The 26,736-nt window shown below is 48.4% G+C and overlaps 1 protein-coding gene across 4 annotated transcripts in view; it reads right to left on the reverse strand.

Annotated features, from left to right (window-relative positions):
- Nrp2 (neuropilin 2) overlaps positions 1 to 26,114 on the reverse strand; it is a 116,376-nt gene extending 90,262 nt beyond the window's left edge. For 2 of the 4 annotated variants that reach the window (XM_052191950.1, XM_052191949.1), the window contains exons 1-2: positions 25,191 to 26,113; positions 10,180 to 10,357 (exon numbers count right to left, since the gene is read on the reverse strand). In XM_052191950.1, the coding sequence (XP_052047910.1) occupies positions 10,180 to 10,357; positions 25,191 to 25,263 (251 nt within the window). In that variant the 5' untranslated portion in view covers positions 25,264 to 26,113. Of the gene's footprint in view, positions 1 to 10,179; positions 10,358 to 25,190 lie in introns of all 4 variants that reach the window. The other 2 variants (XM_052191951.1, XM_052191952.1) reach the window with 1 other exon arrangement.
- Positions 26,115 to 26,736: the final 622 nt, after the last annotated feature.

Here is a 26,736-nt window from a genome sequence, read left to right on the forward strand (position 1 = left end):
AACTGCTAGTCATGGAGGGGAAGCCAGAACACGTCACCCTGGGCCCCTGGCGTGCTGGCAGCATCTCTCTGCTTGGCTGAGAGAGCAGCTCCCTCTGGGTAAGGAGCGCACTACCTCTGCCTCCCGAAGGAGCCAATTGTAAGAGAGAAATCATAGCCTCCTGATCTGTCCGAAAAAACGGAAGCCTGCTGGGAACAAGTGTGCCAGCCACCAGGGAACCAATCACCATGTCAAAGTTCATTTGCGTTTTCTGGGGAAAGGATCCCAGTCACTTGACTATTCCCCTAGCCTCTGTCACAAAACTTGGAAGACACAAGACTTGTGTCTGAAAAATGTGCTATGAGGAATTCCAGGACAGGGGCAGTTTGGGAGCAGGTGGCAGATGTGGCAGCCAGATTTTGGATCCTATTCTCTTGGCGTTTCAGGTTACAGAGAGCTCAGAGCTTCCCTTGGCTCTGGGGGGCAAACTTGTCACTACTGTGTGGAAAGCACCGGGGTGTGGAAATGACAGTTACACACTAATGTCCATGCAGGAAGGGGCTGTAGCCACGCCAGGGTGGAGATTCTGAATGTAGCCCTTGGTGGCCAGTCAGCTGGAACTGCTTCCTGCTCTCAAAGTGCCACTTGGATGCTGTGCCCCAAAATGCATCCTGAAAGACTGTGGCGGTGACTCTCAGAGCAAAGCCAGACCGGGTCAGGAATGCAAGTCACAGCCCCGCCTCACTGCATGGAGGAAACGCGTGTGCTAAAATCCAGCGTTTTCTGAGCATGGAGGTAGCACTCCGGAATATAGGAGTTATATATTAGACTGAGTCACACTGGACTGTGAGGAAATATGTCTAGAAAGTGCACAAGCTTCTATAAGAAGAGAAGCAGGTTGCAGGAAGTCTCTGAGCGAGATGGAAACAGTATGGGGTGCACTACACCTAAAGGACTTATTTCTCCGGAAGCCGGAAGCAGGCCATCTGTGGTGTGTATGGACCAGCTGGTTGGCTGGTCCCCGCATTGCGAGGACCAGTGGGGACCCCGCAGTGTGGAGAAGGCACTAGTGCTAGGGATGAAGTGTAAGAACCACTTGTGGAAAAAAGGTTCGCTGGGAAGGGTACAACAGTGAAGACCCCCAAAAGAGGAGTCCGTGCCTGCATTTAACCTAGCAGCCCACCCTGGCGGTGGGTGGAGTCTTGTTTGACAGGACCTTAGTTTTCTGAGGAGACTCCCAAATAATAATAATAATAATAATAATAACACTTTCTTACCCTCCCGCAGTTCTCAGAGGATGACACACAGATAAATCACTTTGAACTTTAAGATGAAAGGTGTTCCATAAACCCCAGGTCTCATCAACTGTAATTGTTACAGTAATTATTTTAATGATGATAATGGGAGAAAGGGGGTGGGGCAGGAAGAAACCTCCCACCTCAAGACAAAGAAAAACTCTTTCGTTCAAACCTGTGCCATGCTTTTTTCTGGGCCTAGGCTGTCGCCATCTCTTTCAAACGGCCAGTTCCTGGGCTGAAATATTATTTACTGCTTTCTTTTCCAATAAAACAATTATTTGTTCCACGGCTCTCCCTCTCAGCCCCTCTCCACTGTGTCTGGCTCGGCCCTGACAGCTCGGCTATGAACTGCTTACACGTCTCGCTCACCCGCCCAGAATCTGGTTCAGCTCCATTGACACTAAAGGCAGGGGCATTCTCTGTGTGTGAGGAATCAATTACTTCCGCTGACACTCCATTACTGGCCTTCACATCTTTGGATTCCAGATGGAGAGAAAAGGTGGCAGTGGTGGGGACCCGAAGAGGGTGATGAGCGTGTGTGTGTGTGTGTGTGTGTGTGTGTGCGCTTATGTATGGTGTGTGGTGTATGTTTTTTGTGTGTGTACGTGGTATGTGTGGTATGCATATTGTGTGGTGTGTATGTGTGTATGTTGTGTTTGTGTGTGTGTGTATATGGTATGTACCTGCCTATATGTGTGTTATGTGTGTGTGGTGTGGTATGTGTATGTGTGTATGTGTGTGTGGTGTGTGAGTTTACGTGTAGTGTGTAGTATATGTGGTGTTTGTGTATAGTGTGGGGTGTGTGTGGCTTGGTGTGTGTATGTGTCTGTGTCTCTGTGTGTGTGTTTATGTGTAGTGTATAGTATATGTGGTGTTTGTGTGTAATGTGTGCTGTGTGTGGTATTTGTGTGTTTTGTGTGTATGGTTTGGGGTGTGTGTGTGTATGTGTATGTATGTGTCTGTGTTTGTGTGTTTATGTGTAGTATGTAGTATATATGGTGTTTGTGTGTAGTGTGTGGTATGTGTGGCTTGGTGTGTGTGTGTGTGTGTTTATGTGTAGTGTGTAGTATATGTGGTATTTGTGTGTAGTGTGTGGTGTGTGTGGCACTTGTGTGTGTGTGTCTCTCTGTGTGTGTGTGTCTCTGTGTGTGTGTGTGTGTGTGTGTGTGTGTGTGTGCAGGAGTTCATGGGATTCGGGAGCAGATGATGAGGGGCAGGTGGAGACTATTAACAGAACCAGGCCTCCAGCTTGTCCTTTAAGACACAGGAAGCCTTCTTCCTTGACTGCCTTGTTGGCACCCACAAGTGACCGTGTGGCGGGAAGAGGCGAAGCAAGGTTATTAAAAGAGGAAAGGAGAGGCCTGCGGGGTGCTAAAGGGTCAGAGGCGGCACGCCCTGTGCTGGACAGCAGGTGACTGCTCCCGACACATTGAAACAGGCATGCAGAGGCAGCTGAGGGCCATCTGGCTTCCAATCCAGGCCTCCTGCAATACAGGTGTGCTCTCCCAAAGCCTCAGGAATACTACTGGTCCTGAGTGTGCGGGTTGCTATGGGAGATAATGTCTGATGCCTTTGTGAGCACATGGATGTGTGCGATTGCCTAACTGATGGTCTTCCCCCACAAACACACAGCGTGGCCTCTAACATATAGAGCTGAAAAATTCACACAACAGCCCACGATGATTGACTACACAGCCACGAGAAAGGCATTACGCAATTGTGTGCTTTTTCTTTTACCACATGGTCCTCTTGGACCCAAGCCAAACCTGGCTCTATTTCTTTCTTCTTTTCCTTAGTTTCTTAAAATTTAATTTTGACCCAGCTAACTTTTTTTTTTCAGGGATTTTCCTTCTAGGAAAAAAAAATTCTGATTATGTAAATTGAATACCCATCTATTCTGCAATCAACTGGGATGGGTTGTGAGCCAAAAGGTCTCATGATGAAGGTTTTGTTTTGTTTTGTTTTGTTTTTTCCCTAAAAGACAAGACAAGGACTGCCTGTGCAAGTGATAGGCATGAATGGGAAAAATGGGATTAAGTTATCTCTTAAGTATCTCTTATCAGGGTCTAAATCTCCTCAGCAGTAAGACAGACAGCAAAGAGTGTAGATTTTTTTCTGCAGGACTCGTGACTACAGGAAAACACAAATCCCTCTGTAGAGAAGACTGATGTCTTAACAGGTTATCTCCCCTTCTAGGCTTTAGCCCCTCCACACCTTTTTCTGTCTCAAAGTCCCTCAGAATTTCTTAAGACAGCCTGCCGGTGTAATTAGATGGGAGAATTACACCGGGTTACATGGGGCGAGGTGCTGGCCCTCTGGGATCTCCAGGCTTCAAGAAGGTGCCAGGGTTGAGAGGCAGAGCAAGGGGGATCGTGTAGTGAAAATCTCAAGTGATTTTCTCAATCAGAAGATAAAATGCATTGTTAAGAAAGGCAGCCACTGTGAAGCTCGCTTGCATGGAGAACGCTACGATTGCAACACCGAATATTCAAAAACAAACAGCCAAAAATAGCTGTTGTCCCAACTGCTCTTTAACCTTGGGAAGAGGAGGAGAGGAATCTGTGGGCTTTTGCTTCTCACTTCTTGGGTGAGCTGAAGTTGCTGGGCAGAGGGAGTCCTTGGTCAAGGTTGTGGAGGGCGGGGCAGCTGGTGGCTGGGTTCTGGCCAATGTGGCCTGGTCCTGCTATTGCACCAACTCCCAGAGGTGGATCTGTTTCTGTCATTAGGAGGGTTGTTGCAATACAGAAAAATACTAACGCTCACCGGATCCTTGGAGAATGGGGATATTTCTGTGGTGGGCAGGCAGTAAATCTGTCATGACGTCATGAGTAATCAACCCCGGGGTCCCTCCTCCTGAGCCAGCACATGGCACCTACCCTCTTGCATCCAGAGAGGCTCTGTTTTGACTTCAGGGGATCCCAGCTGAAGCCACACCTCCAATTGGGTAATGTGATTTCTAAAAGAAAAGGGACTTAGGGTCTAGACAGGAGTAAACCGATGAGGACTACATCCAGATTGTTACCCGGACTTCGCCAGAACAAACCACACTCTTCATTCCCCTAAGGACATCTGGACACAGGGATCTAGGCTGAAGAGTCATTACAACCTGGGGAGGGCAGACTGGTAGACTCCCCATAATCCCAGCCTTTCCTGCTTCCTGCTCTGGGTCGCTCTCCTAAGGCAGTGGGGGAAGTCGCCTGGCCAGGAAATAGAGTTAAGTAACATCAGCAGGCACCTTTTGCCAGGAAGAGGGTTTGTATCAAAAGTCACAAGGGCAGCCTTCTCTTGCCCCTGCCCTTACAGCACTCACAGGGAAGGAAAGGAAGGTCAGCCTTGTTTATGACTGTACTTCCCAGAGCTATCGGCCGGCCGGCTGTCCTCTCTTCAGGTTGTTCTGAGAGCCACCCTCACACATCCCCTTTTGCTGGCTGACTCCTCTAGGGTCAATATAAGTGTTTCCTCTTCCAGGGAGCCTCGCCGGGTCTTCCCGCCTAGGCTGGGTCTGGGCACTGTGGACTCAGATAACAGGCTCCCATCATGTCACAGTCAGAACATGCAGTATGGGGGAGGGGAAGGCACACAAGATGAGAGTAAAGACTGGCAGGCTAGGGTTCGAATGCCTATCCAGCCCCTCCAGAGGGCGGGGCCGGAGGGCCACTTGCTTATGCCCTCTAAGAGCATGATTCTTCACCTGTGGGGCTCGGGGGAGCCACTTCCTATGCTTTCCTGTCACTATTGAGACAAAGACAGAACAGTGCCAATCCACTGCCAGGCCAGACGCACTGTGCCATCTGGGACAGTCTCACCTCATCACCTCCTACTCTGGAGTCCCCAGAGCTATCATGTCAAAGGGTACAATTTACTAACACCACGTATTTCCAAAACTGGCCATCGAGTTTGGCAATAAGAAGGTGCTTTTAAGCACTTCCTGGGCACAGAGTGAACGACCTATGGCCATTTGTCTGGTGATAGACCCAAGTCTGATTGGCTAGTGACAATGTACAGGCCAGATTCTATCATCTTTCTCATTTCTTTGTAATCTCGGATGGAAGAATGGGAAAAGCCAGATCCGCCCACCTTCCAACACAGTTCATATCACAGTCTTGGTGTAATCAGTGGCAAGACATCAATGAAAAAAAAGTATGTGCACACCCCGGGCTAGGCGCTGCAGTTCGTAGACGGGGTATGTGGTCCATGCCATTGGAGAGCTTACCCCTCAGAATGTGAGATCACCACACTGGAATAGACAGTGTGTGATCGAGGTGGCTTGGAGGAGGAGCCAATAGAGGACAAGGAGACCGAGCCAGGAGCCCCAGGGAAACTTGGGTAGGGAAGGAGGGACAGCTCACACTGTGGGAGCTCAGGGAGACCTCACACAGATGGAGAGCTGTGTTTGGTTGCTGGGAATATTGGCTGTTCACTGGGCACAGGGAAGCATTGATTGCTCGACATGAAGGGACCAGATTACTGAGGTCTGGTTTCTTTCCCCTGTTTAGCCTCATGGTTAATTTATCAACCCAGGAATCTGCTACTTGTTTTAAGGGACAGACACATCTTGTAAGATTTAGAGGGACCCTCTGTGGTAAGTAAACACAAGCACATTTTGTTTAGCTAGGACACTTGGCAAGAGGCCAAGTCCCATATCCAGAATGCAGGGGACTGGGAAGATCAGAAGAGACAGGACTCTAAATCAGCGCTGAGATCTACGGGTGCCGTGTCGTGCTCAGTCGGGGTGGGGATGGGGGGTCAGTCTTCAGGCAGTCCTTACTCTGTCGTGGCCTTGGCTGGATGAAGCAAATAAGGAACACTGGCCTTGAATTTGCAGACTTAGGGTTGAAATCTTGAACCCCAGGACCTAATCTTTGGCATAGACAGCAAAGATCATCTATGGCAAATTTGATACATATGAAAAATAAAAGCAAGTCAGAAGAGAGAGGCTGAATGAGGAAGAATACTCATAACAAGAATTGAAAGCAAGAAGTACGAGGAGAAAATAGTCTCGAGTTTCCCATGACCGAGGCATTTAACAAGCTTGCTAACTCACTGTGATAACACAAACAAGTCACAGCAAAGTACTTGTTATCATGGTTTGGGGGAAGGGGTAAATGGAGGACTTAAGATGTTTAAAAGCTCAACAAAAATGCAAATGTAGACTGAGGAGGTGGCTTGGTGGTTAATCTCTTGAAGAGGTCCTGAGCTAAGTTCACAGCACAATCATCAGGAAGCTCAAAACTGCTTGTAAACTCTGGCTTCAGGGCATCCTGAGCCCTCTGCTGAGCTCTGCTGGTACTGCATGCAAGTGCACACATCAGATCCAAAGAGGACATTAATTGGCCTTCCTTGTGCACGAAGGAGTGAAGGGTGATTTACCATCCTAAATCATCAAGTATGAAAAGCGACTCTCCTCAACGTTTGTTGGCTTTGTTTAAGAAACAGGGAAGTGAGGCATGTGATTTAAAATGTTCAGGACTTCCACGGAGGACTCCACCCAGAGAAACTGTTCTTCGATGGGTTTCACTTTGACCCGAGTGAGGTGGTTTTGTTCTGACTCTACGGAGACTTACTTGTGAGGTGGCCTACGTATGAAATGTATGTTCACAGCTTCCTAGTTTCTGAATTTCCCCCAAATATTTTCAAGATACCTATCTGCTTAGTACTTGTTCTTTCAAGGAACTAGGTCTTGATTTTAGTTACCTGATTGGGCCTCTACAATGGTGTGTGTGTATGTGTGTGTGTGTGTGTGATGTATATGTGCACGCACATGCACGCTAGGCCTACTTGAAGACTGGTGAATAAACTGTACAGGATGGCATGTTGGTGAATGTTTTTTAAGAGCGCATACAGTTCAAAGTTTAGAAATGGAAAAATACTCAGCGTTGTGTGTATGTTTCTAAAGCCATAACACTGAACCCTCTGGCTGATGACTCAAGCGAATGGCCTCTCTCTCTGTCTGCCAAGGCAGCAGCCTCCTGGTATCTTCTGCTCCCAAGGGGATGAAGTGACTTCTTTCTGTTTGCCCAGACAGCCCTGAGTCCTGTCTTTTTGTCCCTTGACACAGGTAGCTGCCAATGCCACAGTGGCCTTTGCCTCTCCCTGTAGCTGCTACCCAGTCCCCAGGACAGCACACTGGTGCTTAGGGTTTGGCTCCCTGTGGATAGCCTTAGGGAGCAGACAGGCAAAGCTAAGAGAAAGGGTGGCTTTGGATTGCACTGGCACAGAACGGCTGATGCTCGTGAGTGAAATTTTCCAAGCAGACAGCAAGCTTCAGTGAAATAAAATGAACTAGCAGTGGTCAGGAAAAGCTCTTTCTGGGGTTTGCACAGTAACTGCCTTGACTCTGGAATGGAGACTTTAAGTTACAGAGAGGAAAAGGCTTAGTTAGGTACCACAGACCAGAATAATCCTCCGTATAAGGGCTGGTCTTAGGTCAGAGGGCTGTATTTGTAGTTCATTTCATGCACAGAAAGCAGAAGAGGCAACGTGGGCAGGCGTGCAGCCTGTGCCCTTTCATGTCCTCTTTCTTCTCCAAGCTGTTGCCCACTCAGAGATGGGCAGCAGAGGCAGTTTTCTGTTGGGAGAGGTATCTGCCTCATAAACTTTGAGTTAAACAATTGAGCATGTCTCTAAAATGCAAAGAAAGAGGGGACTTATTTCCTTTGGTAGCAAATGCCATTAAAACAAACAAACAAAAAAAACCCAAAAAACAAATAAACAAAAATAACGGCATGGAAGAGAAGGAGTCAAAAGGAGTGTAAGATAAGAAAAAACTTCCAGGCTTTAATGAGGCGAAGTGTTCTTTTCTCAAGAAAATAAAGTGGGCAAGGCCCCTTGTTCTGCATGCAGATGATCTCCAGTGAGAGGCCGAGGGACCAGATATGACTTTCTAAATATAAAAATTAATGACAGAGTCAGAGGATGGGGAGTGGGGGGGACCTGAGAGCGAGGGGAAGTGGGCCTAGAGGGGCAATTTGGCACTAGGGGGAAATAGATTCCAGAAAGATTTTCTTTCTGACCCTTGTGACCTTTTAGGTTGCAGCCAGCAGCAAGGATGAGGAGTGTGGAGGAAAACAGGAAGCTGCTTAGGAAGGGCTGAGAAGCTGGGAAGAGAGCCTGTAACTTTGCCGTTTCCTCTCCTCAGACTCCAGCAAGGGTGAGGTTCGTGTCCTTCTGCTCCACACCACGTTCTCCCCACCCCGGGGGATGGATCCTGAGGCTGGTGTGTGCTTCCCTAGCCCTTTACTCTACACAATATATTTGAAGCTTTGCTCCTTGCCATCTGAATCCAACCTTCTAAAAAGCCGGGCCCTTTTCCCCTGTCATCGTGAATATCCATAAAATGGCCTCTTAGCAATTTCCCCTCGAGATTTCGCTAGGATCAGCAGAACCGAATTTGGCCCTCCATCCAGAGAGGTGCTTAGTCAAGTTCCTCTGAGCTCATTCTCGAGCACCCTGTGCATTATGTTTCAGTTGACGCCAGCCTTCTGCAGCTTAGCCAAAGACTCCATCCAGGACCCCAAAATCCTTTTACAGAGCTGTTCTAACCCAAATTCTTTGTAAACGCCGCTGCTGGGGAAGTGGAATGCTGGGCTGCTGACTCAATGTGTCCAGTGTGTCTGTGTAAGACAGACAAAGGAGGAACTGATGTGCTATGTCATCCAGGCAGCCAAGACCGGCCCTGGAATTAGAAGCCCCGTCCTGTGACTCTTAGTCACATCCATCCGGGAAACTCTTTGGTTTTCAGCACAGACTACCTCCTGTTAGGAGGAAGCCATTCTGTAGGTGCAAAGTGGTCCTGGGAGCATAATAAAGATGGCAGATCTCCAGCCTCCGAGTCCAGTGCTGGATACAGAGGAAGTGCCGGCCTGGACGGAAGCCTGCTCTACATTAGAGGCCAGGAGCGGAGCGTCACCTGCTCTCTTATACCTGTCCCACCAGCTGTCCTCCTTATTAATTATCCAGGACTCCCAGCGCCTTGGCCACAGGAATGCTCGGAGTGCTTGGGTGTCATGTGGACACTCATCAGAACTTAGGGTGCAAAGATTAAAACTGCCCTGGCCACATTCGTTTCTGGACTGAACCCTTTCACTTTTTATTCACGAGGAAAGCACAAAGGATGGAGGTCTAGAGACGACACAGCCATTTCTGTTATTGACGTGACTATCCTTCCTGTTTTCCCATTTTTCTGACTGTCTGCATCTCCAAGGTGACTGAGCTGATGTCTGGTTATAAGATTACCTGGAGTAACTGACTTAACCTCTCTGTGTTTCAGTGTTCTCGTGTCAAAATGAAGATCAGGATGGCACTGGCTTCCCAGGGCCGCTGCAAGAACAAAGTGGCTTAATTATTTGTAAAGCAATTAGAACTGTTTGTAGAAGGAATCTATACCTGCATCTTTGATAGTAACCTGTGCAGTGTGGGCCTCAAGAATCAATTGGCGCCTTAACCCCTCCTGCATCGACTCCACATTTCTTATTCTTTTAGAGCAATGAGCAGCATCTTCCGAAAACAATAAGCCAATCCCCATTGCTGGATATATTTGAGGTTCCATCTACCATTTTATTAGAGAAGCTGGTAGGGCTCCCCAGTAAGGTAGCAATTAAGATTGCGGAGGCCTCCAAAGGAAGGCACATCACAGATACAAGAAGTGGGGTTTGTAGCCTGCTTCTTGCCCCCGTGGAAACTCTTCCCACTGCTAACTGCACCACTGTTGTCTGTACCTCATTCCAGAAGGTTCTTCACAATACCACAGAATCAAATCCATCCTACCTCTCCTAAAAGCTAATGCAATGTTTAAGTGGCCTCTGTGGGTAGGGCCCACAATTGCCCTTCGGTGAGAGAAAGGATAGAATATAAGAGCAGTGGTCTTATACGGCCCAGTCATGTAAGACTGGGCTGTGCTTACTTGCAGTCATGTTTCTCGATTTCAAAGTGAGGGTTGAAGTTGAGGACAATCTTCTGGTTGGGTTCAGGGGCGTAGACAACCCACTCACAGTTCTGGTGGGAGGGATAGTCCTGGGGGTAACCTGGGGAAGTGATGTAGCCAGCATCTTTGGAATTCAGCCGACCTCCGCAGGGTGGATCTGGAAGAGAGAACAGCACCAAAGAACTTCAGATATAGCCTTCCTTCCACAACTCCTCCCTCCCAGTGGCTGATTACAGCTGTTTTAAGGACCTTTTACGGCAGTCCAGGAGACTAATCTAGTTATTCATTTGGTGGAAGAGATTATTTCAACTCTTCTCTTCTCCTAACCACACCCCACAGGCAGAGACATACACATAGACACACACATATAGATACACACACACACACACACACACACACACACACAGGCACACACAGAGACACAGATACACATACACACACACAAACACACAGACACTCACACAATCACACACACACACACACAGGCACACACACACAGGCACACATACACACCACACAGGCACACACACACCACACCACACAGGCACATACATACACACATACACACACATGCACACACTCCAGAAAACGGTCATAAATATTTCAATTACATGGCTGGAGATTATAAAAACAAGAGTGTACACTTAAGACTCCTCCCTGCCTTTTCCTGTCTCCCTTTCTTGGCCCATCTTCCTCTCTTCCTTCAAGCCTCCCATCTCTACCTTTGTCTCATAAATCCTTCATTTTAGTTGGAGTCTTTTAGCCCAGCACAGTCAGCCAGCAGCCCGGCTCCAGGAACTGACAATCATGGTTTTGTGGTACCAACCCATGAGTGGGCCTGGCAACAATTATGAGAGGTGCAAAGAAGCACTTTCAGCTTTGGGCCAGAACAGGCCCTAGAGGGTGATTTCAGCTTATTTTTAAAGAAACTCCCCGAAAACATTTAATTCCACACACAGCACAAATTTGATTTATTATTTCATTATACACCCAATGGAAGAATCTGAATCGAAGAATCTGCTGGCTCCAATCTCAGTGTTTGCACAAAGGTGCTTTGTGTTGAGCTACGAGCCGCCTGAGCTTTTTCTGCGATTTCTGCCCACTGTCCCCCTGCCTCCCTCACCACCAGAGTGTGCTGCTGCTTTGTCAAGATGCTCAGAAGGAAGGGCAGAGCAGGGGAAGAGCTGGCTCCCCCCCCCCCCACTTCAGTGCCTGGTTGGAGGTAAACAGCCTCTGTGGGCCAGGAGGGAAGGGGCAACCTTCAAAGGCAGAAAAGGTAAGTGATGACATTTGAAGAACCTCATCTACCCAGGAGGGAGCTCCTGCAATCCCTAGCAGGGGTTGGGAAATAAGGGGGTGGGTTGCTTAATACCAGAGTTAGAGCCGAGAGGCACAGGAGACACTGGAATATTCTGAAGCCTCTTGGAGGCCTTCGTGAGCGTCGCATGTCTCTGAGCATCAATCACGATTTAATATCGCCATCTGCATGGACCAGCGTGGGCCCGTGAATTATGTATTACAGCTCAGCAGATACCCTCCAGGACGGGGTCTTTCTCCTGTGTTCCCTCAAAGAGGGAATGGGTCATGCATTTTTAACTCTACAGGTGCACTTTACCATCCCCTGTGTCTGTTGGCATTACTGTCTTCCAGCCCTCTGCTGCAGAGTGCCAGTCTGACAGGCTTTAAATGCATAAATGATAGTCACGATGCACAATGGTGGTGGGACACAGATCCACACAAGTAGCCTTTTTGGCATCTAGCTTCCAAGGGCTCAAACTGTGCCGGGTTGAACTGCCCAGAATCGAATGGATTCAGGTTCATTCCCTACTGGGTGGAAAACAAAAGTGAGCTGTTTCCTCAGGCTAACAGCTACCATATCATCCTCTACCTAATGACCCTGCATCCTCCCCAGGCCCGGAGGACAATGGGCCCACCGCTTCCACCCAGATGCAGCCACCTCCCCTCCCCTGCCTCCACAGCTTGTGCCTGCAGGCTTTACAAGAGCCCCAAAGCACTCCCCCAACCCAGGGCACCAGTCTCTTCCAGCTGGTCATATGGTGGCCCATCAGTCTTGGCTTATGTGGGTGAAAGGGGCTGGGTGTAGCCCTCTGTAGAGGCAAATGCGTGGGTATTTGGATATACTAGGGTGTTTTTTCTTTTCTTTTCTTTTTTCTTTCGTTCTTTTTGTTTTTGTTTTTTGTTTTTATCTTTTGGTGTTTTTTGTTTTTGTTGTTGGTTGGTTGGTTTTGGCCAAACTATCAGAGACAGGAATGTTCTGCTGGGCCAACCCCCTGCTGGGTTATTTTTGCAGAAAATTGCCCCTACCTCACGCCTTAGAGCTCCTGGAGGGAATCTGAGCAGAGCTCCTGTTTAGTAACCCTTATGGTTTTCCCATCATGCAAGTCCCTCCATCCCTGCCTCTCTCCAATTACTCTTAACAGCAGACTTTCTCCCCTTCTTCCAGAGCTTTCAGCAATTAGTCCACGCACACAGATCAGCGGTGGAGACAGGAACAAAACTTTCCTTGCAGAAAGGTTTTCTCTCTTATCTACACTCAGTATAATTACTGCCCCACAAAAGAAATTTTGTTCAACTCTGCTGTGCTCTATAGCCAATAGTCTGCACTCCTGTGGCTGAAATTTATTAATGGGGAGACAAAGGACAACCCCACTGCTTTCCTCTGTCTCCCACCCCCAACCCATCATGTCTTTATCAGAAGAAAATCAAGCTACTTAATGAAATATCTGTGGACTCCTTAACATCTGTCTCAGTTGTGTGTTGTTAACCTTTTCAATACCCATATATTTATAAATAGGCATTCTTGCTTAGACCGCATGCACACACACACACACACACACAGATACTGAACGCCCATCAATTACACATACAGAGCAGTAATTCACACTTCAGTCCTGTGCACACGTTTATGCCCTCTCATAAAATATCACACATCATTTGCGCAGACATACATCCACAAAGACAAATACTAGAATTTCTGGCTCTATTTTTCTTGGAGAGAAGAGAGTTCTTGAAAGACAGCAGTAAAAGCTGGAAAGAAAACACACTAAATCCTTCTTCTACGTCTCTTCTTGATAACTTATCTTTTCATTTCTAAATGGGGTGGGCTTGTGAGTCTTCGAAGTGCAAGCTGGCCCCAATAAGAATTGGCTAGAATTTCTTGGGAAGAGCTCCATTACTTTTTAGGCCTTTAGTGTGCTCCAAAAGAACGTCACCAGAATCACCAGTGCTTTCTGTCTTGTCTCAGGCATCAGACCTCTAGGAGAGAGAAACTTGAACTCAAGGGTAAACTCCTTAAGGCCAATATCGTACTGGAAAGAGGAACCAGACACCACGGAAGCCACAGAGCCTGTTTGGTGAGCTGACCTGGGACCTAATTTTGCAACCGTGTTGTACACACCTTCCACCTGGGGCAAACTTAGCTCCCAAAGAGAAACAGCAAACTCAATCTGGGAGGGAAGAGTGAATTGGGTCAGAGGTCAGTGGGTTAGAGGTCACAGAGGGATGCCTCTTCACATACCTCTGGGGAAGCAGGCACTAACTCTTTTACCTACAGAGTTTAGATTTTTCCCTCAGAGTGAATACTTAGGTGCTTTCATTTGAAAAATAAAATGTCAAATATATATTTTTCTAAATTTCTACGGCTCGGTTTGGGTGTGTCTCAGTATGCTGATCTTGCCTATGGGTTTCCTGACCCCTCCCCCAAGATAAAAGAATTTCCTATCGGTTCACTTAGGTCCTCCCAGAGAGCCTGAATTAAGACTAATCCTTGACAATATTTGATTTTTAGAAAGCATTGAGAAGGGGCAGAAAAAGAACCCTTACAAATCTAATCTACCATCTAGGAAATTTAATTGGAAAACTGTATTGCCTGAATTTAGTGATATAACTCAGGGTAGACCATGATGGAATTTTGTCATATATATATGCACATATATATATATATATGTGCATATATATATAAATGTGCATATATATATATGCATATTTATATATGCATGGGGTCCCTAGAGTTCAGAAGAGGGCATTGGATTTCCTGACACTCTCTTGGAGTTATAGATGGTTGTGAGTCACCTTGTGAGTGCTGGGAACTGAAACCTGAGTCCTCTCTGTAAGAGCAGAATCTTTTTAACCATTGGGCCATCTCTCCAGCCCCCTGTGGTGAGGACTTTTAAATAATCAGAATTCTACTGGTTTGCTTCAACAGCCAGAATCCTGTGACCACAGGTGAAAAGCAAACAGATTTCAAGTTAATCAAAGGCACAGAAAGCAAGAACAGGGACACTTAGTAGTTGTCTGACTCTGGAGTAGTGAGGTAACTGTCAAAGGTATTGCGTGTATGCATGTATGCGTGTATGCATGTATGCGTGTGTGGGGGCACTTGACATTGGCAAAAGGGGGATAAACTTACTCCTTACTTGAGTGGGGCCTTCCTAGGTTTCACCTTTATATGCTAAATTCCGTGTGTGGATTGTATTAGGTATGTAGTAATAACATTTTTGTGTTTTAAGAAGTAGTACTCTTTCCCCTTGGATAAAAACTCTACCAAGAATTCCAAAGTACTGTGGAGGTGGAAGAGAAACTCACTTTGGATGCTCCAAGGGAAGGAACCAGAAACTAAAGAACATTACTTTGGCTTCTAAACTGCCCTCATTTCTCAGGGGATTCTCTGGGACCTCCTGAGAGGTGCTGTTTGAAACCCACTGAGCTAGATCTCTGTGATTTTAAAATGCCATAGAGACAAGAGGGAAGATTAGAGACATATATTTCTTATGTGGGTAGCCCCACTCTTCTGTAACTGCCCCTTCTGTGGGTCTAGTTATCTTATTGGTGGTCAAAGGCATTGCTGTGCCTTGATAATTCTCCTTCTAGCACATAGTTAGAAGGTCAATAGCAGCCTATTACATACTAGCACACAGCATCATCAAGAGAAGAAGAGTACATTAACTACAGATAGATAGATGATCAATAGATAGATGATAGAGTACATCCATATAATTTTTATTTTGGTACGCTATTGAAATTGTTACATTTTTATTATTGGCTACTGTTAATCTTTTAGTATGCTTCATTTACAAGTTAAATTTTGTCACAGGTATTATGCATAGGAACAAGTTTAGTCTATTGATTTGGGCATTATCCATGGTTTCAGCTGGGCATGCAGAACAATTCCTCACAGAGATGTAGAGGTAACAGTATGATTGAAAATTGCTGTGTGCCTGTCTCACTTCCCTTGAAAACTTTGTACAATATATTCTTTACTTACAACATAATCCCATCCTGTCCTTAATCCCACAATAGTACTTTCATCTAATTATTCATAGCAAGGCAAAGAAGATATTCTTCTTCTTCTACTTAAAAACAGAGGTCGCTGCCACCTTCCCATGGCACTGTTACTCGCTGTTTATGGACAGTTGACTAGAATAGCAGTGGGTGGGGATGGAGAACCCCATAATCAAGTGACAAGCTGTGTGGCTTTGGGTAATTTAGGCCACCACGCTGAGACTGCGCCCTCTTGGGTGAAAGGCTATTTCCAGTTCTAGAATTCAAAGGCAGGTGGGGGAAAGTTCCTAGACCTCAAATTCAAAGGAGTCTCTTCCTTCTGAGACAATAGACTGCTTGCTCAAGGCATTGGCTTCTGCTTTATTTGCTTGGTAAGGCTGAAACAAAAGCTAGGGACCTCACATGAGCCTGTTGGTCTTGCATTATGGAGAGTTCGAGTGTCTCTTTCAATCATGCTAGCTGTACTGATGTGAGCCTCTTAACTGTCACTGCGGCTGCTTATTTATAAATATTATGAACACATGGTTCCCTGTGAGAGCACGTGAACAGGGACCCATGAAAAGAAGACCAAAAGCAGTACATCAAATCCCCCATCCAGACCATCTAAGGCCTTTGCTTGGGCTTTTAACCAAGTTTTGCTCACCGGCTCAGGATAAGCTTTTTCAAAGAGTTATTTCTTTGAGCTGAGGCTAGATTTTTGTTTTATTCAAAGTGACTTCGGCCTGTCATGAGACAGTCTCATAAAATCCCCATCTTGGCTTAAGCTGAGGAGAAATGAGCCAATCCATCAGCCAGGAATGCGACAGTTTGACCACTTCCTCAGGCAACTGGAAGGGGTGCCATCTCTTCAGTTTATGGGGCTGGGTGGCAGTAAGCAGCACCCCTGGAGGTACAGTAAATGAGAATCTCCGTGAACTTTTGTCTTGATAAAGTTCAAGATCTAAATAAAAGAACCGTCTGGGAAGGGAGGGCAGACAAGGAACTGGAAGCAGAAGTCAGCTCTTGTTCAAGGAAGGCAAGAAGAAATGAAGCAAATTGTTCTCCACTACACCTCCAACTTCCCCAAGACACATCTGGAAGATGGGACCGGCAGCAGGACCTGAGGATCGCCTCTCCCTCTTCTGTCTGGATGCTAAAACAAACCCTCATTTAATAGGAAAATATAAGGTTGATGTGATTGCCTGCCCTGACCTCGAATCATGCCACCTGTGGTAACCTTGTGATTTGTCATCTTAGATCATAAACAAATGCAGTTCCAATAGGGCAGCCGATATAATATCATTAGTTTATATTTATGTCTGCTTTTTCCCAGACCTCATTGCAAATGTTGTTTTGATGCCATTGATGAGACATCTGGGATTATAAATCTTGACCATTTTAACAGACATTTGGGAAAGGAAACAGAAGACAAATAATTTTGAGGTCTCTCCAAAAGCCAAAGGAAGAGGGATGGCTAATAAAATATATAGATATATTTCCAGGTATTTTGATGAACTCAGGTTGAAATGTCAATTGCTCCCCTTTGGCTAGCACATGAAACTTGAAGCCCCTGGTCTTGCAAATTGGGCCTTGCCTTAAGCCCAAGCCACTACTTCTAACTTTATTGGCAATCATTTCTAACCATGTATTCTAAACTGCAGCTCCCCTAAACAAACTCAGTGAGCATGTCTCTGTTCTCGATTTCCTTTCCCACTGAATGTCTCTTTCTTGCTGATAATCTCACTATATACACGCACGACCCTCCTCACCTCCACACCAGGACTACCAAGGACTACCCCTTTCTTCTCTCTACCTTAAAAACTGTGGTCTTGAGCATCTTCTAGGGGATGTTAAGAGTTTAGATGGCCTTATCCACCAGTCTTCTGATGTCAAGGATACTCCCTTATTCATCCTTGGCAAGCCTTATGAGAACAAATCCAGACTCTTTTCCACCAGTCACAGTCAATGAGATTTCAGCAATTAATTAATTAAGATGCAACTAACATAACACTGAGTGTATCACTAGATATCAAAAATTCATTTTACCACAAATTGTAAAACACCAGCAACCACCTTTCCTTTCCTATCCTCAACTGCTATTAAATACAGCTTTTAAAATGGTGCCTTAATCATCTGAGATAATAGCACGTAGCCATAGATCAAGATGGTCTTAATGTGAGCTGCGTCTCCACAGACACCATAACCTTAGCTAATGATGAAGACCAGTGATACACAAGTTATAACCAGCAGTAGAAAACATTGTTTTCTGAAGCTTTTGGTTGATTGTTTATTGTTTGCTCTTCCTCCTCACTCAAAGGAGTAGCATTTGAAAGACACAAAAACTACAACAAGGTCATCAGTGAGCCACTGATGGTATTGGATTTTCTCCTACGTGACTTCAACTCGCCTCTGTCCACTAAATCTGTCCTGTGCCTTTATCTCTGGCTCCTACTGTGCCTTCAGGGAACATCTGCTTTATTTTCCCCCATCTATTCGCACAATTATTATTATCATTTGGTCCAGTAATTTGCAATTCCCTTTATCTTCTTCTAGGACTGGCTCTCTCCAGAACCTAATTGCTAGTTATCAGAACATCTTTGGGGGCTGGGACCAGGTTACCAGACTCTCCACTCTCTCTCTCTTCTCTCTCTCTCTCTCTCTCTCTCTCTCTCTCTCTCTCTCTCTCTCTCTCTCTCTGTCTGTCTCTCTCTCTCTCCCTTCCTCCCTCTCTTCTCTGCAAGCTCCTGGGAAGAACTTTTATTTCATTCCCATTCTCTCTGTCTCTTTTTCTGGATTAGACCATGCCTCTTTTATGAAGACCCAGAGGGAAATGGGATTATTAAGAGTCTTGCTGGGTAAAAGCCATTTTGTCTTTCTGACTACTTTCTTTTGAGTTCAGTTGCTGAGGGGGCACTTAATGCCAGAGTAGAAGTTATTACAAATTCGGAAGTGTGCCTTAACCCCCGCACCCCCTGCTGGGTACACTTTCAGTCAGGAAGGATGGAAGGAGAGGGGAAAGCAACAGAAAGAAAAAAGACAGATTTGGAATGGGGGAGGAATGGAGCCAAGAAAGTGGAGAAGAAGAATGCAAAGAAGGGCGCCCTTTTGCTGGGCTGAGAATCCTGCAGGAGTGCTGGGTCTGTGGAAAACGTTGTGAAGGAGATGAGCTGGTGCTTATAAAACACAGACAAAGGTTTAGAGAGGGAGCAGCGAGAATGAATAAATGTCATAAAAATAAAATCAACTTCCCTTGCATGAGATGGCTAACCGGAAGACTGAGTGACATCAGAAAAGACTCAGCAAGCATTAATTCTATGTTATGTCACAAAGCACAGGCATCCTAGGTAGATACTATTATCAAACACACTTTTTACAGATAGGGAAACTGAGGCACAACGCCATATTAAGTACTCTAGTGGCACAGAGTACTTAGAAGACAGAGCTGGCAAGGACTGCAAACCCGGACAGCCAATCTGGCTCCTGCCATGCGGACCAACACCAGTGCTCTCAGACTTCAGGGCCACTTACTTACTGGTGGCATTTAGGGAAAGATAAATATTTTGCCCCTTTCAATACCCCCTTTCTCTGCCCATGCCAGTCACTGGCCAGTGTGAACAATGAGGGATGTGTTCGAGGCTGGGTGTGAGCAGGCTGGAAACACTTAACACCTTCTCCATTGCCTGCGTGTACACCGGCTCCCTGGCTCCCTGTCACGCGTGTGCGCGCTCTTCCGGCATCCTGGACTCCTCGGGTGGGGTGTGGGGAGAGAGGCAGGATGCTCAGGTCTGTAGTCACGTTTCACAGCATCACAGATTTTTTTTTTTTTTGTCAACACCCAATTCCTCCCCTTTCTTCTCCAGCCCGCCTGCTTGCGCGTCTCTGTCCCAACTGCCACGTTGTTATTGTTCTACTGGAGAGAAGCAGCATTTTCAGAAATGGGGGATTTATTTTTATAGCACAGCTGGTCTGCCAAAGGTCACATAATTTGGCATCATTCCCAGTGGTTAAAAATTAATTTCTCCTTATTAATACAACCAAGGTCCCATAGGATAGGGGCTCAGTCTTATCTAAACTTGACAGCTTCCTAAACCTTTAGAAGCTTTCTCCTGGGCTAGCCAGGACAAGGCCAGTGTGTCCTGGAATCCAACCCCACTAAACCATGCTTGGGAATGAAACGGTTAAACATTGAGGGGGACAGGGCTCTACAAGGCAGATAAAGCTTTGGAAAATGCAGTAGGAACTGAGAGTGTGTATAGGGGCTGGGGTGGTGGTGGTAGTGGTGGTGGTGGTGGTGGTGGTGGACACAACCCTGTAGTGTCTTCCAGAAATGAACTAGCCATCCTCTTCAAAAGCTAGAGACAAGTCTGTTCCTGGAAGGAACAGGACAGTGGCTAACTCCTGGGCCTCAAAAGACACATCTGCCACTCAAGGTGGGTACCTCATTTGGTAAGTGATGACCAAATGATAAGCTACTTCAGATACTACCATGAACTTTGCTCTGAGGTCACTTTTTTAAAAGTCCTATCTCCTTAGTTCAGGGAATTTCAAATGTGATAAGCTTGTCAAAAGACAAAATAATAATATATTTCATTCTGGGTCAAATCGGCTTTTCTATTTGGTTCACAACCTGGCAACTTGTTCTATAGAAGGACCCAGCTAAGCTGGAGGGGTTTGTGTGTGTGTGTGTGTGTGTGTGTGTGTGTGTGTGTGTGTGTGTGTGTGCTGTTCTAGATTAGAGGGCTGGGGCAGGTCCAAGTTACCTTCCTCACCTGGTTAATGCAGTGAGGACTTCAAATCCAACTGATTCCAGTATGGAGGCCTCCTTCCTATTGGTTGCTGTGACCCTGCTGTTTTGTTATATTTAAATTGGCCTAGTTCAGTGTTGAGTTGGATAACAGAGCCAGCATTTAGGACAAGGGCTTCTGATTTGGTTGGGTTTGATCTTCTGGCTGGAAAAGGCATACATGACCAGGGTCAATGCCCCGTCCAATTTACTTAGCATGCCTTGTGCTTTCTACAAAGGAACATCTCACCTTAAGATCTTTGCAAACTGGATCTTTGGGGAACATGTTCTGGTCACTTTCAACGGAGCCTGGCTCTTGAATTTTGTCAACTTAGAATGTCCCACACTTGGTTTACCCCCAGTAAAGTTCTTTGTTTTGAATGCTCTAATGAAGAGCCGAATGAGATTTAGAAGACAGTGCCCCTCCCCCTCCCCCTGCCCAATAACTGTTGCTTGCACATGTGCCCCATTGCATAAGAACTGGTGTTCCTGTTCCTCACTTTCCCTATACCTAGAGGACAGAACCTGAAGAAGAATGCCCACTATCCATTGAACAGCAGGGGGCTGGAGCCATTTGGTAGACAGCGGGGGTCCTGTCTAGAGAGCCCAGCCTCTAGTCCCTGCAGTTTTTCAATCTCACACTTTGCCAGTTGAGTGCTCTGAGGACTCCACAGGATGACATAAAACCTCACCCTGGAGGTGCTGCTGGGCATTTGCTATTCTACCTGGTGAATCCCGGACAAGTAAGGGCCTGCCGTGAAGCCCTGTGGGGCTCTCTCCCCTGTTTTATACTGTGCACTCAGTTGGGAAAAACAAAAAAACCAGCCTCACCACCTCCAGCGCTTGCTTCTGGGGAAAAGGTGACCGGGCACTTACTTAATGAGGGCAGGAGACAAGTCCCCAGAGCTCTAATCTAAGAAGGCTATTCAGAATCTTGGAGTTTTACTTGTAAATGATTATACCCATCCGTGCCATGAGGCATCTGTCCAAAACCTTCGCAAAACTCCCTATCAAGCTCTTGGGCTATCACTGCTTCTGTTAGAGGGTTTGTTTGAACCCCGACCCGTCTCCCCCAGCCCATTTACACCTTTTATCTGATCACCTAACTCAGACTGAAGGTTGAATTGACCCAGTCAGCCCGTGTCCATGGCAATGGTGTTAAAGACCATCACAGATCAAAGCGCTCCCGGAGTAAGAAGGAAGGGGGAGTTAGATGGTTATGGGGTCTGGCTTCTTTCTGGCCCTGAGCGATGGGTCTCAAGGGCCTGAGGGGAGAAGGAGTAGACATTAAGTCTGGGTGTTGCCACCTTCTGAAGAACCCACAGCAGGGACAGAGTTGACTTCCTGGCTAGAAAGCAAACCCCTGCGGATCTACTCTAGCAGAGCAGTTTTATGGCTCGCGCTGTTGGGAGAAGGCTAGCGCCAGGGGGCTCTCCTCTCTGTTAGAAACTGAAAGGAAGGGAGGCTGAGAGAGCCAAGCAGGGAGTCCACGCCAATAAACCGGAGCGTCCATTCCCTTCCCTTACAGTAGAAATTCAACCTGAGCCGCAGGAGCTGCGGCACAGATGGGAGTATCCGCTACCTAGATCTGGAAAGCTGATTCCAGTGCCCCTAAACCCCGGAGATTCCCAGAGTGTCGCTCAATCCGTTCCACACCCCCTCACACACGCAACGCCCACCTTAGGACAGTCGGTCCACTCGTGCCCCGACGCTGATACCTGGGACTGGTGGGACACACTAGGGACGCAGGCACCCGGAGGCGAGGGGTGGGGGCAGCCGTTTAATTACAGCTAGCTTCGCCTCCATTAACTTGTGTTGATATTTAAAAGAAATGAATCAGGGAAACTGAAGAATTGGTCGTGAACACTGTATTTTTTCCCCACGTGGGCACGGGCAGCGGGGTGGGGGGGGGGGAGGCACAATCTGCCTGCAGGCGACTGCAGTGGCTGATCTGGAGGACAAGCCGCAGCCACGACCTAACTTTCTGGCATTGGGCAGCGTCAGAGAAATGCCGCAGGCTTCTATCTGGGGGTGTCCTTACTCTGGAGGGGGGAAGGGCCGGCCTGGAAGAATCCTAGGCCGCCAACTTAGCAAAGGCTTAAAGCCTCGGTTCTGCTTTTGCTGGGAATATTTTTGCCTAATAGAATGTTTATGGATTGCTCAGCTCTGTTTCTGCTGCGTAGCCCAAACAAATCGATGCGGCGGTAGGGACGGCGCTGGGGGTTGGGGGTGAGAGCGCTGGGGGGCGCCCACGTCTCGGCCACGTGGATGCCCGCACGGCGTGCTCTTCACCTGTTTGTGCGCTCGGGCGGGCGCTAGCCGCACTGTGCTCCCGCAGGCTGTGCGAGTGGCGCGCATTCCTGCGGCTTAGGCTGCCTGGCAGCTTCCCGCCTCTCTCCGCCCTCGGTGCTGCAATCCCACCCTGGCATCCGGCCTCTCCGCCAGGCTAGCACGGGAATCTTTCGGCGTCAGGCCCCCAGCTTCTACATGCTAGTTCTCCAGGGGCTGCGGCGAGCTTGCAGCGCCTAGCACAGCGCCGAGAGTAGGAGGGGGCGCTCCGAGCCGGCCCAGCCCAGCTGCTCAGAGTCCGCCAGACCCTGGCGGGAGGGTAAGCGCCTGGGAGTCGGAAGCGTGGTGCCTACGGGGCCTTCCAGCTACCGCGGACTGGCCGGGTATTTGCTCAGTTGCCCCCCCACGTGTACCCGCCACCTTCTTTCCCGGCTTCCTTCTCGGAATAGGTTCCTGCCGCCGCCGTAGTGCCAGGGCCAGCCCACCTCCTGGCGGGCGGGCATAGGGTGAGTCAGAGGTCTAGCTTGGCCTCGCCCTTAGCCACCCGGGCTAAGTCTCCCGGTACCAATCAGTTACTCGACTGAAACCAAGACCAGAGATTGATCACCTTTTCGGGGAGCTGAATAATATCTACTCTGGGCGGGGCGGGTCCCGCCCCCGGTCCGAGGCTGCCCGCGGGGCTCTTAGTGGGTGATGAGCTTCGCACCCCGCGCTTTTGAGCTTCTCTGGAAGTGACGCAGCGTGAGCAGAGATTGGGATGGGAGGGGGCTCTGCAGAGAGCGCGGGAGGCAGGTGGCAGAGCAGGAGTGGGTCCGAGCCGTGTCGTACACACACATGCTCCACGCAGTGCTCAGGGACAGATGTGCGAACATCTGGGATAGGAGATGGTCTTCACAATCCCTCCACAGAGAACCTGAAGTTTGTGTGTGTGTGTGTGTGTGTGTGTGTGTGTGTGTGTGTGTGGTGTGCCAGTGTCAGCGCACTCGCACACCGGGGCCTACTGGAGTCCGTTCTTGAATACATAATATACCATGGGCATTCTCAAGGAGCGCGCGTGCGCGCGCGCGCTCACACACACATACATATACACAGCAAACCACACACATACATAATTTACGCAGCATTCAGGTCCGTAGGAGGTAATTTAATTTCTATTCAGACTGGGAATTCAGAATTAAGGCAAGATGGAATGCTAGGCCTAGAAAATTTCCCCAGGACGGACCTGCACCCTACCCTTCCTTGGCTCAGGCTTTGCAGCTGCCTGTAGGACCAGTTACCGCAGAGAGGGAGCTCCAGAGGCTTGGGTTTGTGCCTCAACGGCATTCCCCGCATTCCCCACTCTGCCAAACCCCAAAAGATAGCCAAAAAAATTAAATAAATAAAGCCAATATGTGTCCCACATAAAGTGACTGTAGGTGTGTGTTAGGGAAGGGACAAGAAGCTAGGTAACCGCTAAGCTTTCGCCTCAGGACCCGCTGAGCACGGTGCGGGGACGCCAGGGTGGCTGTGAGGAAGGAGACCCACCACTGCGGCTGGGTGTCTCCGCCAAGTGCCTCGAGGAAATAGCACTTCTCCGAGTTTTTGTCTCGGTCTTTCCTCCCTCCTTCTCTTGTTGTTCCCCCATTTCCTTGGTAGATGGTATCCCATCCCCAGTCACCTGTAGGAGCAAACGCTAAGAGTTTGGTTTTTTTTTCAGGTTCCAGACACTATCTTAGAGCTGAGGGAACACCCCCAGAAGCAGTCCCAGGGTGGAAGGACCGCATTCCCTGAGACCAGAGACCTCTTTTTCAGAGAGGTATCTCTTGTCGCACTCCACAAGAGCTGGCCCTGGCCTCTCCTAGGCCGGGCTGTGCTTGTCTCTGCAGCCTGTGTCCACACCACACACCCTTTTTGGCAGTGGTTGGGAACAAATTCCACTCAAAAGTTTCTAACCACTTCACAAGAGGAGAGACTGCCGAGGGTCACGCAGTTTGTTTTATCTTTTAAGAAAAGGAATTTAAAGAACATAATTTGCTTTCCCAGAAAACACAAGGCTTCAGGAGCGAGGGGGAGACCATCGACTGCCCACGGGGAAAGCTCCCATCACGGCTGGCCTGCTCGCCTAGCTTCAGCCCTCCGGTTCTGAGATGTATCCACCCATTCTGCAAAGAATGCACACATCTGAAAAGCAAAGCTGGACTCTTGCTTTCTTCCCAAGCCTTTCAGCTAACATTGCTCAATGTAGCTAAGTAGAAGGAATGCAAATGATTTATATTTCACTGGCTAGGTTGAAGAAACTCAAGGGAGATGTGTTCTGCTTCAAGACAGGGAGAGAAAAAAAAAATCCCCAAAACTGTAATGCAAAGGCTTTGTAGTATTTTTAAACCTTTGATTCAGTCCATATGTGACATCTGAACACCGCCAAATTCTGTTACAAAACACACACACACACACACACACACACACTTCCTTAGCAAGAGAGAAAAGTTGGGTTTAGCAGCCCTGGTGGTGTAAAGAGGGCCATGAGATCTCCTTTAAATTATTGAGTATTGAGGGAGCCTCCTCCTGAGCGGTTGAGTGCCGGCTCTGCATTAGGCACTCAGTCGCCTTTAAAGGGTGAACCATGTAAAAATGAAGAGAAAAACTTTGAAGGGCTTACCTTGCTGGCTTCTCACTTTGTGTCCTGAGAAGTACAGCGCTAAGAAAACCCAGGTAAGATGAAACATATCCATTTTTTGACAGAGAGGTTTTCTCCGGGGCTAGGTTTGTGGGATCTCGCGTATAATTATGTCTTTGTGTTTTTCCTCTCTAATTTTCTTCCTTGTGGTGTCTTCTGCAAAGGTCTCTAACCATCAGCGTTTTTCCTCTCCTGGGTCTTGGCAGTCCGTCTGTCTTTACCTTTATTCTTGCTGGAATATCTCCACCTCACTAGGAGATAGCTCCTGAAATCAGCAAAGAGGGAGCAAGCTAGGGAAGCGGAGACCGGTTTCCTCTTCAAACCCAAACGCGTGTATGTTCTCTCAGTTCCTCAAAGTGTCATTTCCTTTATCCTACAACATCACGAGGGTTTCCCGAAAGCTAAGCGCAAAATAATAGTAATAATCATAAAAAGCGAAGCCAAGAACTGCCCTGGGCATTACACGGCCCCTAGGCAGCTGTGTGGTCTCAGAAGCGCAAACTGACACAGGTCTCCCCGGCACCCGGGACACACACGCGTGCAGAGGCACCGACCGCTGGACAGGCGGAGTGGTAGGCAGTCAGGCGCCCGGCTCTTGTCCTCTCCGGGTTCCCCTAAGCGGGAGCCTTCCCCGGCGGCTACACCCGCTTGGCCAGTCTCTGGAGAGGAGTGCAAGGCAGGAAGCTGCTGCGGTCGGTACTGCTGGTGCTGCTGCGGGTGCGGCGGCGGCGGCGGCGGCTGGGATCGCCCGCGAGTGTGCGAGCGGCTCCCCGAGTTCGCTGGCGCCCGCCCTCACCTCTACCTCGCCCAGCGCCCAGCCGAGTGTCTGTGCTTCTGAGGATGTGCCGGGGGCGGGCTGCGAGCTGGTGCCTCGCTCGCCTCCTCTGCCTCCCCTCCGGCTCCCCCCTCGCCTTTTCAGGCCGAGCAGCATGTGGATGTCAGAGCCGCGGCAGAGCGATCCGATTACGCGCCCGCTCAGGGCCCGCCCCTTCTGTGTTCCTGATTAAAGAGGCAGCCGCGGAGACGCGCGGCGCAGAGCCGAGGACCGCGGCACCCGGCTCGGGCGGGGCGGCGGTGGCTCGCAACCCTGCGGCCGCGCGATCAAAGTTAAGCTGCCACGCAACCCTGCCGCCCCTCTTCCAGTCCGCACCTCCCTCTCGCCCCGTGCACCTCCATGTGGGGCTGCGGGTGTGTCACACCCGGAGCAAGGAGCGCCCTCCCTTAGGGCGCGCTGCCCCTGTCAGAGGGGAACTCCACGGAGCCCAGGAAATTCTTGTTCCCCCTAAATTCCCAGACTTAGATGCTACACACTCAGAATCCAACACAATGCCACCTGCAATGGCGTTACAGAAGGAGTTGAATGGTGGATGGCGGACCGTTTGGCGTAGGGAGCCAGTCGGCGTCTCAGTCCTGTGTTCCCAGAGGCAGCAATGCGGGGCGGCGACACACACACACACACACAAACACACACACACACACAGTTAGCCTTCGCTGAACCAAACCTCAAATACTTCTTGGATTTACTTCT

This window comes from Apodemus sylvaticus, chromosome 9 (genome assembly GCF_947179515.1).
Source record: "Apodemus sylvaticus chromosome 9, mApoSyl1.1, whole genome shotgun sequence".
In the NCBI taxonomy this organism is placed as follows: Eukaryota; Metazoa; Chordata; class Mammalia; order Rodentia; family Muridae; genus Apodemus; species Apodemus sylvaticus.